Here is a 14,443-nt window from a genome sequence, read left to right as displayed (position 1 = left end):
CACAACGTAGAACAGTACAGAAAGACAAACTTGATCTTGTACCTTGATCTGTATGAACGGTAATGCAAGACAAGCTCTTCACTGTACCTTGGAACGTATGACAATAATAAACCAACTCCAATCCTGTTGGTAACTCTACCTTGGACCATCCCAAGCCTGGCTGTGAAAGGAGATCATCTCCAATCCTGTTGGTAACTCCAGCTCGCACTGTCCCAATCCCGGCTGTGAAAGGAGGAATTATCTCCAATCCTGTTGGTAGCTCCACCTTGAACCATCCCAAGCCTGGCTGTGAAAGGAGGAGGGTTGGACATGGGGCTAGCAAACCCCACCCTGTAAAAACCCAGAGCTACAGAAACTCCAGAAGCTGCAAAGTCCTGATCCCTGGGAGAGGAAGCAGCAAAATGGCTATACCTGGGGACAACGTGAAAGCCTGGCCCAGGACAGAGGACTCTGGTGAGCTGCGGTCAGTGGCCTCTGCCCCTCCTGAACCGGAGGGGATTACCTCACTCACCCCTACACTGACTGTTCCCACGACCTGTGGACTTCCTTTCAAGGACTCCTCATCTCATGTTCTCAATATTTATTGCTTATTTATATTTCTCTCTTTTTGTATTTGCACAGTTTGTTGTCTCTTGCACACTGGCTGTTTGTCCGAATTTGGGTGCGGTCTTTCATTGATTCCGTTGCGTTTCACTGCATCACAATGACTGGCAGCAAGAAAACAAATCTCAGGGTTCTATATGGTGACACGTATGTACTTTGACAATAAATTCGCTTTGAACTTTGAGTAGGGGTGATGGGCTGAATGAAGAAGAACCTTTTGGTACAAACCCTTTATTTACAAACACCGAGCCGTAGATTCATTCACCGGCCAGCGCAGTGACCTCCTGCACGTGCTCCCTGACCACACGGTCCAGTACAGTATAGACATCCTGGCACGCCTTCACCGCCGCCTCCACCACTTTCTCCAGGTGGTCCTCGTGCAGCCGCGCATTCATCTCCAGCAGCGCGATCTGCTGCGACTTGGGCAGCACGGCCATGGCCACCTGCGGCCCCCCCGCCGACTCCTCGATGTAGCTGAGGTCCGTCAGGGGGGTGTCCTCGACGAAACCCGTGGAGCAGGCGCACACGTAGTCTCGCATGGGGATGCCGGCGTCGATCACCGCCAACGTGGCTGCATTCACGCAGGCGCAGTAATTCCCGCCGTCTGCCTGCAAAATCTGGGAGGGGGAGATAAAAAGCAGGATGTCAACATGTGGGAGGGCTGTCTGACACAGACAACACAGGCTGCCCCTAGACTGAGGCAGGTGGACCACAGCTGGTGTATGGCGCAGTGGGGAAAGCTTCTGTGACTTGACACCAGAGACCCAAGTTCCATCTCCAACTCCGAGACTGTCTGCATGGCATGCAGCCTTTTTAAATTTATTGAGGGATAAATTTTATCTAGAGACATTGAACCCATGAACACTACCTAACTACGTTTTATTTCTGTTTTTGCACTACTTAACTATTTAATTTAAATGATATACTTAATGCAATTCAGTTTTTTCTATTTAACGTGTATCGTATTGCACGGCTGCTGCAAAGTTAGCAAATTTCACAGCACATGCCAGTGATATTAAACCCGAGTCCGTGGGAGGAAACCAGGGCACCCAGAGGAAACCCACATGGTCATGGGGAGAACACACCAACTCCTTACGACAGCAGAGGCACCGGCACTGCAACCGCTATGCTCCCGTGCAAGTGTAATACACATAACAACTGATGGGGTCCTGAATTATTCCTATGAACTGTGCTTTTGAAAAGAGAGAGAGAGACTTGTGGAACTCAGACACCTTGTTAAAAGAGAGAGAAAGAAGTGAGAGAGGCGAAGACTGCTTTGAGATGGTGTTATGGTTTTTTGGCAGCATGTTTACACTTTTACAAGGACACTGGCAGTTTCCAAGTTCTTGCAGAGAGAGAAGGGAGGAGCTGCTTGATGGACAGATGGTGTTCAGCACGGTGAGATAAATGGAAGGTCAGCTGTTAGACCTACAGACACATGGTTTTGGACACTGAATGAGCTTTGTTGTGCCCACAGAAAAGGTGGGTTTTGGAGGATCGATCAGTGGCTCTCGCAGTGTGAAAAGGGTGTGACTGGTGGGGAGTTACTTGTGTGTCCAACCCTCGCTTGGGTTGATAATTCCTCCACAGAAGAACGGTCCCCTTCGTTACAGTCACAGTCGGTGACTTCTGAAGGATTTCGAGGATTTCAGAGGACAACGGGAAGATCGACGGCATCAGCTCACCTGAAGACTCAAATCTCTCCCTCTCTCTCTCCATCACTACTCAACTCAATACCACAAACTGAACTTTACTCATCATCATAAGACTATCTATTTACCCCAGACTTGAAGAAGCATGGTTTTCATAAATTTCCACACTTACTGATATTATATATATAAAATCATTGCTAACCTGTTTGATTTATCTGCATTTATATTACTGTATTGCGTAGTTACTAATAAATACCATTAGTTAATAGCAATACTGGACTCCAAAGTGTTTTCCATTTCTGGAGAATGGGGTACATGACAATCATCAGAGGCCAAAAGGTCTACTTCTGCCCCTTTGTCTGATGGTCTTAACTGTTACAAACAAACCTGTGTCCACCACTTGCACCGGTGGCTCGTTCCACACTCTCACCACCCTGAGTGGAAAAGTTCCCCCTCATGTTCCCCTTAAACATTTCACCTTTCACCCTTCACCCATGACCTAGTCTCACCCAACCTGAAGGGGAAAGCAAAATCAGAACCAGGTTTATCACGGACATATCCATCGTAAAGGCGGCATCCGTCACCCAGGACACGGCCTCTTCCCGTTACTACCGTCAGGCCTGAAGATCCACACTAAACAGCTCCTTCCCCTCCACCACCAGATTTCTGAATGGACAATTAATCCATCAAAACTAACTCACTAACCCCCCCTTTTATTGTGCTATTAATGCTAATGTGTAGTTATTACTATGGATTGCTGTTCCTGCTGCCACAGAACAAATTTCACACCTGCCACCCATATTAAACCTGATCCTGACGTTGTGAAATTTGTTGTTTTGTGACAGCGGTACAGTGCAATACATCAAATTACAATATACATTAATGATTTAGATGAAGGGATTAAAAGTAACATTAGCAAATTTGTCGATGACACAAAGCTGGGTGGCAGTGTGAAATGTGAGGAGGATGTTATGAGAATGCAGGGTGACTTGGACAGGCTGGGTGAGTGGGCAGATGCAGTTTAATGTGGATAAATGTGAGGTTATCCACTTTGGTGGTAAGAACGGGAAGGCAGATTATTATCTAAATGGAGTCAAGTTAGGAAAAGGGGAAGCACAACGAGATCTAGGTGTTCTTGTAAATCAGTCACTGAAAGCAAGCATGCAGGTACAGCAGGCAGTGAAGAAAGTTACTGGCATGCTGGCCTTCATAACAAGGGGAATTGAGTATAAGAGCAAAGAGGTCCTTCTGCAGCTGTACAGGGCCCTGGTGAGACCACACCTGCAGTACTGTGTGCAGTTTTGGTCTCCAAATTTGAGGAAGGACATTCTTGCTATAGAGGTAGTGCAGTGTAGGTTCACAAGGTTAATTCCCGGGATGGCGGGACTGTCATATGTCGAAAGATTGGAGCGACTGGGCTTGTATACTCTGGAATTTAGAAGGCTGAGAGGGGATCTTATTGAAACATATAAGATTATTAAGGGATTGGACACGCTGGAGGCAGAAAGCATGTTCCCGCTGATGGGTGAGTCCAGAACCAGAGGCCACAGTTTAAGAATAAGGGATAGGCCATTTAGAAAGGAGTTGAGGAAAAACTTTTTCACCCAGAGAGTGGTGGATATATGGAATGCTCTGCCTCAGAAGGCTGTGGAGGCTAAGTCTCTGGATGCTTTCAAAAAAGAGATGGATAGAGCTCTTAAACATAGCAAAATCAAAGGTTATGGGGATAGGGCAGGAACTGGATACTGATTGTGGATGATCAGCCATGATCACAGTGAATGGCGGTGCTGGCTCGAAGGGTCAAATGGCCTACTCCTGCATCTATTGTCTATATTACCACAAGTTACAAAAATAAATATATAATAAATAAATACTGCCCAAAAAAATCACTGCATTTACCTGAGCTATTCCTCAATTTTATTAATCAGCATTTGACCACTATCAAATCTCCCCTCATTCACTCCAGGGAATGAGGTCCTAACCTATCCAGTCTTTCCCTATAACTCAGGTCCTCAAGTCCCAGCAACATTGTTGTATATTTTCTCTGTACTCTTTCAATCGTGATATCCTTCCTGTAGGTAGGTAACCAAAACCGCACACAATACTCCAAATTTGGCCTCACCAATGCTTTATACAACCTCAACATAACACCCCATCTCCTGCACTCAATACTTTGATTTATGAAGGCCAATTGAGTCCTGATGAAGGGTCTTTGCCCGAAACGTCGACTGGTTATTCATCTCCATGGATGCTGCCTGGCCCGCTGAATTGGGTGAGTTACAATGTGCCCAGCCTTTTTGTGACCCTGCCTATCTGTGGTTATGGATCTGCATTCCCCGATCTACCTCGGTGCACTGTGTAATGATTTGATCTGTATGAACAGGATGCAAGACAAGTTTTCTTTGTACCTTGATACATTAACAATAAGTAGGAAGTTACAAGGCCCAGATACGTTCCCGGGAGGCCAGGCCTCTGGCCCCGAGCTCACAGCTTGTTACCTGCACATAGATGTCAATCTGGGACTGCGGGTAGAGCTGTGTTAGGATGGCTGCCTCGAAGGTCTGCTTCAGGTGCAGGGTCATCTCCGTGGACTTGCGGTCACCGTGAGGCCTCCTCTTCCGCTCGCCGGTGCTGAAGGTCGCCATGCTGTACTGGCAGTTCACAGTGGCCTTGTCGTGGAGGGCCTTACTGCGAGCCCCACGGATCTACGGCAGAGAACCCAGCAGGGTGAGGGCAACTCGTGGAGAGAGGAAGAGGGGTGTGTGTGTGTGCACGCGCAACTCGTGGAGAGAGGAAGAGGGGTGTGTGTGTGTGTGTTCTAAACCTCAGAGAGGATCACCAAGGTCTCCCCCCACCTCACTGTACCCCTCCCTGATCACTCTATAGAAACACTGGGTCACTGCAACACCCTCCCTGATCACCCTATAGATACACTGGATCAGTGCTCCCCCCCCCCCGGATCACCCTATAGAAATACTGTCACTGCACCCCCTCCCCAATCACCCTATAGATACACTGGATCAGTGCTCTCCCCCCCCCCCGATCACCCTATAGATACACTGGGCCACTGCACCCTCCCCTCCCTGATCACCCTATAGAAATACTGTTACTGCACCCCCTCCCCGATCACCCTATAGATACACTGGATCAGTGCTCCCCCCCATCACCCTACAGATACACTGGGTCACTGCCCCCCCCGACCACCCTATAGATACTGGGTCACTGCACCCTCCCCCCCCCCCCCCGATCACCCTATAGATGCACTGGATCACTGCCCCCCCCTCGACCACCCTATAGATACTGGGTCACTTTACACCCATTTGATATCACCCCGCAGCCACAGTTCCCCCTCCCCATTCCAGCTCCTGTCCCCTATTCCCCCTCCCATTCTCCCCTCTACCATCCACCTCCTCTCCCTCGCCTCACCTGATGCGGCCCGTATACCACCGCCAGCGCCTTGGTGTTCCCCTGTTCGATATAGGCCGAGCCATCGGCTTGTGCGAAGACGCCCATGCGACCGCGGATCTTCCTGAGCTCGGTCGGCCGCCGGCCGTCCACCCGGTAGCCCTGGTCGGAGAGGAGCTCCAGGCCCGCCATCCTCCTGTTCCCACGCAGCGGGAAGGCGCTATCGAGGCAAGAGGACTATAAATCCCAGAACCCCCTGCGGCTATCGCATACAAATCCCAGCACCTTCTGCGGATACCGTTTCGGGCCGAGATCCTTCAGCAGGACCGGAGTAAACCCGAGGTGGCCTACAAATCCCAGCATCCCTGAAAAAGCCTACAAATCCCAGCGCTCCCTGCGGCCCGGAAGCCAGAAACACGCCGGACTGGACAAGGTTTTCTTTGTAAAATTAAAACATTCTTACTTAGTAGTCATTATGGGCTTGTGACAATATCTCATGTTTGGATAAAAAGAAAATATACAATGTTATACAGCAGACAGTAAATAAATCGACAAATTCAATTGCTAACGTTACAGCAAGGGAGATGAGGCTGAGTACAGGGCTATGGTAGGAAACTTTGTCACATGGTGTGAGCAGAATCTGCAGCTTAATGTGAAAAAGACTAAGGACCTGGTGGTAGACCTGAGGAGAGCTAAGGTACCGGTGACCCCTGTTTCCATCCAGGGGGTCAGTGTGGACATGGTGGAGGATTACAAATACCTGGGAATATGAATTGACAATAAACTGGACTGGTCAAAGAACACTGAGGCTGTCTACAAGAAGGGTCAGAGCCATCTCTATTTCCTGAGGAGACTGAGGTCCTTTAACATCTGCCGGACGATGCTGAGGATGTTCTATGAGTCTGTGGTGGCCAGTGCGATCATGTTTGCTGTTGTGTGCTGGGGCAGCAGGCTGAGGGTAGCAGACACCAACAGGATCAACAAACTCATTCGCAAGGCTAGTGATGTTGTGGGGATGGAATTGGACTCTCTGACAGTGGTGTCTGAAAAGAGGATGCTGTCTACATTGCATGCCATATTGGACAATGTCTCCCATCCACTACATAATGTACTGGGTGGGCACAGGAGTACATTCAGCCAGAGACTCATTCCACCGAGATGCAACACAGAGCGTCATAGGAAGTCATTCCTGCCTGTGGCCATCAAACTTTACAACTCCTCCCTTGGAGGGTCAGACACCCTGAGCCAATAGGCTGGTCCTGGACTTATTTCCTGGCATAATTTACATATTACTATTTAATTATTTATGGTGCCACTGTAATGAAAACCAATTTTCCTCGGGATTAATAAAGTATGACTATGACTACTCAAAAATGGACTTAGTTTTAGTCTTATATTCTGTCTGTGTAGCCTCCAACGTGATGGCATGAATATCGATTTCTCCGACCTCTGGTAATGGTCCTCCCCCAACCTTCACCAGTACTCTCAATGGATACGATTAAATATTCCGTTTCAGCAGTAGTACTCTCATCCCCTTCTCCCTCTCTCACCTTATCTCCTTGAGCAGGCATCGTTTTGGTGCGCCTCCCCCTTTTCTTCCATGGTTTTCTGTCCTCCTACCAGATTCCATATAACAATTACAGCACGGAAACAGGCCATCTCGGCCCTTCTAGTCCGTGCGAACTCTTACTCTCACCTAGTCCCACCAACCTGCACTCAGCCCATAAGCCTCTATTCCCTTCCTGTCCATATAGTTGTCCAATTTTACTTAAAATGACAAAATCAAACCTGCCTCTACCACTTCTGCTGGAAGCTCGTTCCACACAGCCACCACTCTCTGAGTAAAGAAGTTCCCCCTTGTGTCACCCCTAAACTTTTGCCCATTCTGTAAAAGAGCTGGATGGTTTGGAGTTTGTACAATGTGTGCAGGGTAGTTTTTTGCAGCAATACATAGAGGTACAACTAGAGAAGGGGCAGTGTTGGATCTCCTGTTAGGGAATGAGATAGGTCAGGTGGTGGAGATATATCCCCACTCTCCAACCCCGTATCTCTTTCACCAATCAACATCCCAGCTATTTATTTCACCCCTTCCCCTCCCGAATTCACCTACCTTGTGTTTCTCTCTCTGTTCCCCCCACTTTTTAACTCTGACTCCTCATCTTTTTTTTCTCCAGTCCTGCCGAAGCGTCTCGACCCGAAACGTCAACTGTACTTTTGTCCACGGATGCTGCCTGGCCTTCTGCGTTCAGAATCAGATTTATTGTCAGTGACATAAGTCATGAAATTTATCACTTTGCAACAGCAGTAGAATACACATCACCATATTTAAATAATAAGAATACATACATAGTGCAAAACAAAAATGATAAGTTCTTGAACTATTCAGAAATCAGGCAGAGGGGAAGGACCATACATATATCTGTTGCAGAGTGTGCAGCTTCGACGTCCTCTATCTCCTCCCTGATGAGAAGAGGGCCTGTCCTGGGTGATGGGGGCTGTTAACGATGGATACTGCCTTTCTGAGGCATCTCCTTTGGAAGGTGTCCTGGACGCTGGGGAGGCTGGTGCCCATGATGGAGGTGGCTGAGTTTGCAACCTTCCAATCCTGTGCAGCGGCCCCTCCACGCCAGGCGTTAATTGAAATAGTCAAAATTATCTCCACATACATACATCCGTAGAAATTTTCTATGGTCTTTGAGAACATAAATCTCTGCAAACTCTGAATGCGAACTTGCGTACCCTTTCCATAATTGCAGGATAGATCTTCAGAGACGTTGACACCCAGGAACCCCTTTCCACGGGGATCCCTCCATGAGGACCGGTGTGCTCCCTCGACCTGCCCCTCCTGAATGCACGATCAGTTCCCCGGTATGGGCGGCTGGAACACACTGCCCGAGGGGCTAACACACACGAAGTGTTGGCCATCGTTCTTCCTCCCCAGACACTGCTCGACCCTCCAGCACCCTGGGCGTTGGACTGCGGTACAGCAGTCCAGTTGTCCAGTTGTCCAGTCGGGATACATCCCCATGACGTGTACGGATGGCCGGGAAGACGTCCTGCCTGCTCATTGGTTGTAACCGAGCGCGAATCAGGAGGCGGACTGGGGAGGCAGCGCCGCTGTACCGTATCTGATTGGACGACGTTTTCCGGACAACGCTGTGATTGGATGGTTCGGCTTCCTGCATGGTAATTGGCCGCAGGCTGGGGCCCGGACTTCTTTGAAGCAATTGGATTGCGGGCAGGTGTCAGGCGGTTTCGGATTGGACAATGATGCGGAGGGGGCGGGGCTGCATCCCGGCCGGGCTGGCGGTCGGAAGGAGCAGAGTGGTCGTTCGCCCCGGACCGAGGTCACGCTTTGGCGGGCATACCGGAGTTCCACAGACGGGGTGAGCTGGAGTGACGGAGTGAGAGAAGGGAGTCAGTGACGGGGGGGAGAGAGCAGAGTATGAGTGACGGGGAGTGAGAGAGTGAGGGGGAGTGACGGAGTGAGCGAGAGGGAGTACGAGTGACGGGGAGAGAGTGAGGGGGAGTAGGAGTGAGTGAGGGGAGTGACGGAGTGAGAGACAGGAGTGAGGGCGAGTGACGGAGTGAGCGACGGCAGTACGAGTGACGGGGAGAGAGTGAGGGGGAGTAGGAGTGAGTGAGGGGAGTGACGGAGTGAGAGACAGGAGTGAGGGCGAGTGACGGAGTGAGCGAGAGGGAGTACGAGTGACGGGGAGAGAGTGAGGGGGAGTAGGAGTGAGTGAGGGGAGTGACGGAGTGAGAGACAGGAGTGAGGGCGAGTGACGGAGTGAGCGACGGCAGTACGAGTGACGGGGAGAGAGTGAGGGGGAGTAGGAGTGAGTGAGGGGAGTGACGGAGTGAGAGACAGGAGTGAGGGCGAGTGACGGAGTGAGCGACGGCAGTACGAGTGACGGGGAGAGAGTGAGGGGGAGTAGGAGTGAGTGAGGGGGAGTGATGGAGTGAAAGAGGGGAGTGAGTGAGGGGGAGTGGGAGTGAGTGAGGGGGAGTGGGAGTGAGTGAGGGGGAGTACGAGTGATGGGGAGAGTGAGTGAGGGGGGTAGGAGTGATGGGGTGAGTGGGAGTGACGGGGAAAACGGTGAATGAGTGACTGGGGGATTGAGGGGGTGAGTTGGAGTGATGGGGAAAAACGAGGTGAATGAGTGACGAGGGTGAGTGAGCGAGGGGGAGTGAAGGAGAGAATGAGTAATGACTGAGAGTCTCTCCCCCCGGACAGTCTCTGGAGTTCGGACTGTGTGTGACAATGGAGCCAGGGGCCATGTTTCAGTTCGCCATCGACCGGGGTGGAACCTTCACTGACGTGTTTGCCAGGTGTCCCGGGGGGAAGGTCCGCGTCATGAAGCTGCTCTCTGAAGATCCAGCCAACTACCGGGACGCCCCGACCGAGGGTATCCGGAGAATCCTTCAGGAGGTAGGCGCCGGTGAGGGGCAATCCCAGCGTGGTGGGTCAGGGGCCGCAGATCACAAACGCGGGATTGGGCAGGTGCTGGAAACCCCCCGAAACACACACATACCCCATGCCTGAGAAACCTCGCAGGAGGGGGATAGAGCTGGCATTTCGGGCTGACACCCTTCACCAGAACTGGAGAGGAAGGGGACCGAGGGGAGAATAGGGAGGAAGGGGGCCGAGGGGAGAAGAGGGAGGTGGGCGCCAAGGGGAGAAGAGGGAGGTGGGGGCCGAGGGCAGGTGGGGGCCGAGGGCAGAAGAGGGAGGTGGGGGCCAAGAGGAGAAGAGGGAGGTGGGGACCGAGGGCAGTATAGGGAGGTGGAGGCTGAGGGCAGTATAGGGAGGTGGGGGCCGAGGGGAGAAGAGAGAGCTGGAGGCCGAGGGCAGAATAGGGGGGTGGGGGCTGAAGGCAGAAGAGGGAGGTGGGGGCCGAGGGCAGAATAAGGAGGTGAGGGCCGGGGGGAGAATAGGGAGGTGGGGGCTGAAGAAGGAGGACCAGCTGGAAGGTGAAGCCAAGGGGGTGGAAAAGGCAAAGGGCTGTAGAATGTGACAGGAGTGGGGAGCGGACCATGGGAGAACGAGACCCAGTGGTGGAGAGGAGGTAAGAGGCCAGGTTGGGGAATTGAATAGGGAAGGGGGGCAGGAAAATACATTACCAGATGTTTGAGAAATTGATGTTCAGGCTATCAGATGTTGCTGAGAGTTGCAGAAGAGGAGGCCATGGATCGACGTGTGGGGATTGGAATTAAAGTGAGCGTCACGCTGGATGTCGTACTGTGGTGTTGATCAGTGCCCAAGGTCCACCCATCTTCAATTGCTTCATCGACCACCTCCCTTGCACAGCCAGTTCAGAGGTGGTGATGGCTGCCAATGTTGTTGCGTCCGTCGGCAAGCCCTCGGCTGAAGAAGCAGCCCACGCCTGCGTACAGTACCACCTCAACAATCCTCAAGAGGAGACTGTTAAGTGCCACTCACGCCGGAGAACATACAACGACACAGGCCCTTTGGCCCGGAGCATTGTGCTAACCCTTCAACGTAACAGTACGCACGGCTCACCGACTCCTGCCCCCCCCCCCCCACCTTCCGGCCCAGCAACCCACCGTTTAACCCCGGCCTCGCCGCAGGGCAGTTTTACGACAACCAGTTAATCTGCACACTCTGGAGTGTGGGGGGAAACCGGAGCCCCCGGGGGAAACTCACGCGCAACGGGAAGGAATGTGGAAATGTGGGGGAGAGAGGACGCTGGAACTGAACTCCAGCGTGCTGGGTTGCCCTATTAATCTGCTCTCACATCAGTCTAACCCTTCCTTCCCACGGAGCCCTCCATTGTTCTATCATCCATGTGCCAATGTCCGGAATGCATCTGCCTCTACCAACCCCCACCACTCCGTGTTGTAGAAAAACAACTACTCCTGACACCTTCCCTCTGATCATCTGAAATGAGGCCCCCCCTCATCTTAGCCATTCCCACCCTGGGGAAAGTTCCTGGCTGTCCACTCCATCTCTGCCCCTTGTCCACCGTGGTGCTGTTCACGGTACGGCAAATCCCTGGGAGAATGTGTGTGCTGTTCACTGACGCTGTGCCTTCTGGTCAGCAGCAGTGGGTATCCACACCGCTTCCAGTGTGCCGATCTTCAGCCAAGCGTCCGTGTGGCCTGTACAGCCAAATGAGGCCACTCTCAGGCTGGAGGGGCAACACCTCGTATTCTGTCTGTGTAGCCTCCAACCTGACGACATGAGCATAGACTTCTCCAACTTCCAATGATTTCTGCCCCTCCCCTTCTCTCTTTTTCCATTCCCCATTCCAGTTCTCTTCTTATCCCTTCTCGATCAGCTCCTTCTGCTGCCCCACCTCCCATTTCTCCCGTCGTCCACTTTCCTCTCCCAGCAGATTCTTCCTTCTTCAGCCCTTTACCTTTTCCACCTATCACCTCCCAGTTTCTTAAACAGAAGGAATTCTGCAGACGCTGGGAATTCAAGCAACACACATCAAAGTTGCTGGTGAACGCAGCAGGCCAGCCAGCATCTCTAGGAAGGGGTACAGTCGACGTTTCGGGCCGAGACTCTTCGTCAGGACTGACTGAAAGAAGAGCTAGTAAGAGATTTGAGAGGGGGAGGGGAGATCCGAAATGATAGGAGAAGACAGGAGGGGGAGGGATGGAGCCAAGAGCTGGACAGGTGATTGGCAAAAGGGATATGAGAGGATCATGGGACAGGAGGCCCAGGGAGAAGGAAAAGGGGGAGGGGGGGAAACCCAGAGGATGGGCAAGGGGTATAGTCAGCGGGACAGAGGGAGAAAAAGGAGAGAGAGAGAAAGAATGTGTATATAAATAAATAACGGATGGAGTACGAGGGGGAGGAGGGGCATTAGCAGAAGTTAGAGAAGTCGATGTTCATGCCATCAGGTTGGAGGCTACCCAGACAGAATATAAGCTGTTGTTCCTCAAACCTGAGTGTGGCTTCATCTTGGACCTCCTGTCCCATGATCCTCTCATATCCCTTTTGCCAATCACCTGTCCAGCTCTTGGCTCCATCCCTCCCCCTCCTGTCTTCTCCTATCATTTTGGATCTCCCCCTCCCCCTCCCACTTTCAAATCTCTTACTAGCTCTTCTTTCAGTTAGTCCTGACGAAGGGTCTCGGCCTGAAACATCGACTTCCTACAGATGCTGCCTGGCCTGCTGCGTTCACCAGCAACTTTGATGTGTGTTCCCAGTTTCTTACTTCATTCCCTCCCCCACCCACTCACCTTCCCCCTCACCTGGTCTGACTATCACCTGTTCCCCTTCCCCCCTCCCCCACTCACCTTTGCCCTCACCTGGTCTGTCTATCACCTGCTCCTGTTCCCCCCTCCCCCACTCACCTTCCCCCTCACCTGGTCTATCACCCGCTCCTCTTCCCCCTCTCCCCTCCCACCTTATCCTGGCTCCTTCCTTTCCAGTCCTGGTGAAGGGTTTTGGTCTGAAACATCAACCCTGTAGATGCTGCCTGACCTGCTGAGTTGCCCCACCACTTTGTATGTGGCTGTGTCAGACTTGCTTCTTGGTTTGTGTCGCTGATAGGAATGTGGGGTGCCTGTGCCGAGAGATCAGCCCGTGGACACCTCGCGAATCGGCTGGATCCGGATGGGGACCACTGTCGCCACCAACGCGCTGCTGGAGCGGAAGGGGGAGAGGATCGCGCTCCTGATCACCAAGGGATTCCAGGACTTGCTGCACATTGGTAACCAGTCGCGGCCAAGGATATTCGACTTGGTGAGTCCCCAGCAGCGCCCGCGTGGGCCAGCGTCCTGTACTCGGAGTGCTGAAGCAATTCTCTGCAGCTCGGTGCTACTCTCTGCTCTGTACAGGAGCTGGAAATGGCCTTTCAGCTCACAATACGATCGAGCTAGTGCTTGGTTGTCCCACACATCCAACAATGGCAAGACCTGTGTGGGGGGGGGGGGCTTTAAAGAGGAAAAGCCTTTGTACTGGGACAATTCCACTCTCTCAACCTGGGAAGTTTGGTCCAGTGGTACGAGTCGTCGGTGCAGCTGGGGTCTTCCTTGTTTGCAGTGGGTGACCATGGTGCCATCTGTGCCTGCTGATGCCCCTCACTCTCCACGGAGTGTTGCAGAGCAGCCTTCCTGGCTGTTGGATCTCACCGTGGGTCTCACTCTGCCCCGTCTGCCGGAGCTGACTTCCCCGTTAGGACAGGCAAGCCCCTGTCTCACTGGCCAGCCTCACCTGGTTTCACCCGCCTGTTGAAGCAGAGCGCCAGGGTGCGGCCGCTGTTGCATGCAAACAGTTAATAATGTCAAACTAGTCAAATTCCTTCTCTGCACAATGCCCTATCCTCAGCAATTGGTTGCCAGTTTCCACTGGCCTCCTGTTTAAAAGAAAAGCTAGCAGACTGTGTTCTTGAGAGAGAACAGTGTCTGGTTACTGTGGGGAAGTTCAACCACCCCATCCCCCCACACCAAGAATGCTCGTTATCTCACCCAAGACGAGATAAGAGAGGCTTGGTGGGATATGTGCCACGTGGGGACACATTGGACTAGTTTAGAAGGTTATCTTCAATGAAAAGCCTGTGCTCACTCTATCCCGCCATTCTCTGCATATTGCCGTGCTGAGCAGAGCAGACTCGATGGGCCAAATGGCCTAATTCTGCTCCTATATCCAGTCTATATTCACCTACCTTTTTCTGCGCCTCATAAACACCTCCATTGCGTCTGCATCCACCACCACCCGTTAGACAGGAGCAGAATCAGGCCATTCAGCCCCTTGAATCTGTGCTGCCGTTCCGTCGTAGTGGATGTATTTTGTGCACAATGTCCAG

At 52.0% G+C, this 14,443-nt stretch overlaps 2 protein-coding genes across 2 annotated transcripts in view; one reads left to right on the top strand and one right to left on the bottom strand.

The window, feature by feature from the left end:
* Positions 1 to 818: 818 nt before the first annotated feature.
* On the bottom strand, positions 819 to 8,607 carry exosc4 (exosome component 4). The gene is made up of 5 exons (XM_072254291.1): positions 8,400 to 8,607; positions 7,771 to 7,899; positions 5,682 to 5,880; positions 4,754 to 4,960; positions 819 to 1,220 (listed from the first exon to the last, which is right to left on the bottom strand). Exons 3-5 carry the CDS (start codon positions 5,850 to 5,852, stop codon positions 861 to 863), a joined length of 738 nt encoding a protein of 245 aa, XP_072110392.1. The 5' UTR covers positions 5,853 to 5,880; positions 7,771 to 7,899; positions 8,400 to 8,607; the 3' UTR covers positions 819 to 860.
* A 325-nt stretch (positions 8,608 to 8,932) lies between these two features.
* The window catches only part of oplah (5-oxoprolinase, ATP-hydrolysing), a 91,468-nt gene continuing 85,957 nt past the window's right edge, over positions 8,933 to 14,443 (top strand). The window contains exons 1-3 of the mRNA XM_072254290.1: positions 8,933 to 9,046; positions 9,898 to 10,092; positions 13,189 to 13,380. Of these exons, the coding sequence (XP_072110391.1) occupies positions 9,925 to 10,092; positions 13,189 to 13,380 (360 nt within the window). The 5' untranslated portion in view covers positions 8,933 to 9,046; positions 9,898 to 9,924. The remainder of the gene's footprint in view (positions 9,047 to 9,897; positions 10,093 to 13,188; positions 13,381 to 14,443) is intronic.

Source organism: Mobula birostris, chromosome 3 (assembly GCF_030028105.1).
Source record: "Mobula birostris isolate sMobBir1 chromosome 3, sMobBir1.hap1, whole genome shotgun sequence".
In the NCBI taxonomy this organism is placed as follows: Eukaryota; Metazoa; Chordata; class Chondrichthyes; order Myliobatiformes; family Myliobatidae; genus Mobula; species Mobula birostris.
Note: the sequence above shows the minus strand (reverse complement) of the source record. Positions and strands in the feature narration are given on the sequence as shown.

Coding starts and splice junctions, on each gene's coding strand:
- exosc4 (XM_072254291.1), bottom strand. CDS start 5,852: ATGGCGGGCCTGGAGCTCCTCTCCGACCAGGGCTACCGGGTGGACGGC. Junction 4,961..5,681: donor TGGTATACGGGCCGCATCAG/GTGAGGCGAGGG, acceptor TCTCTGCCGTAG/ATCCGTGGGGCTCGCAGTAA. Junction 1,221..4,753: donor AGATTGACATCTATGTGCAG/GTAACAAGCTGT, acceptor TCCCCCTCCCAG/ATTTTGCAGGCAGACGGCGG.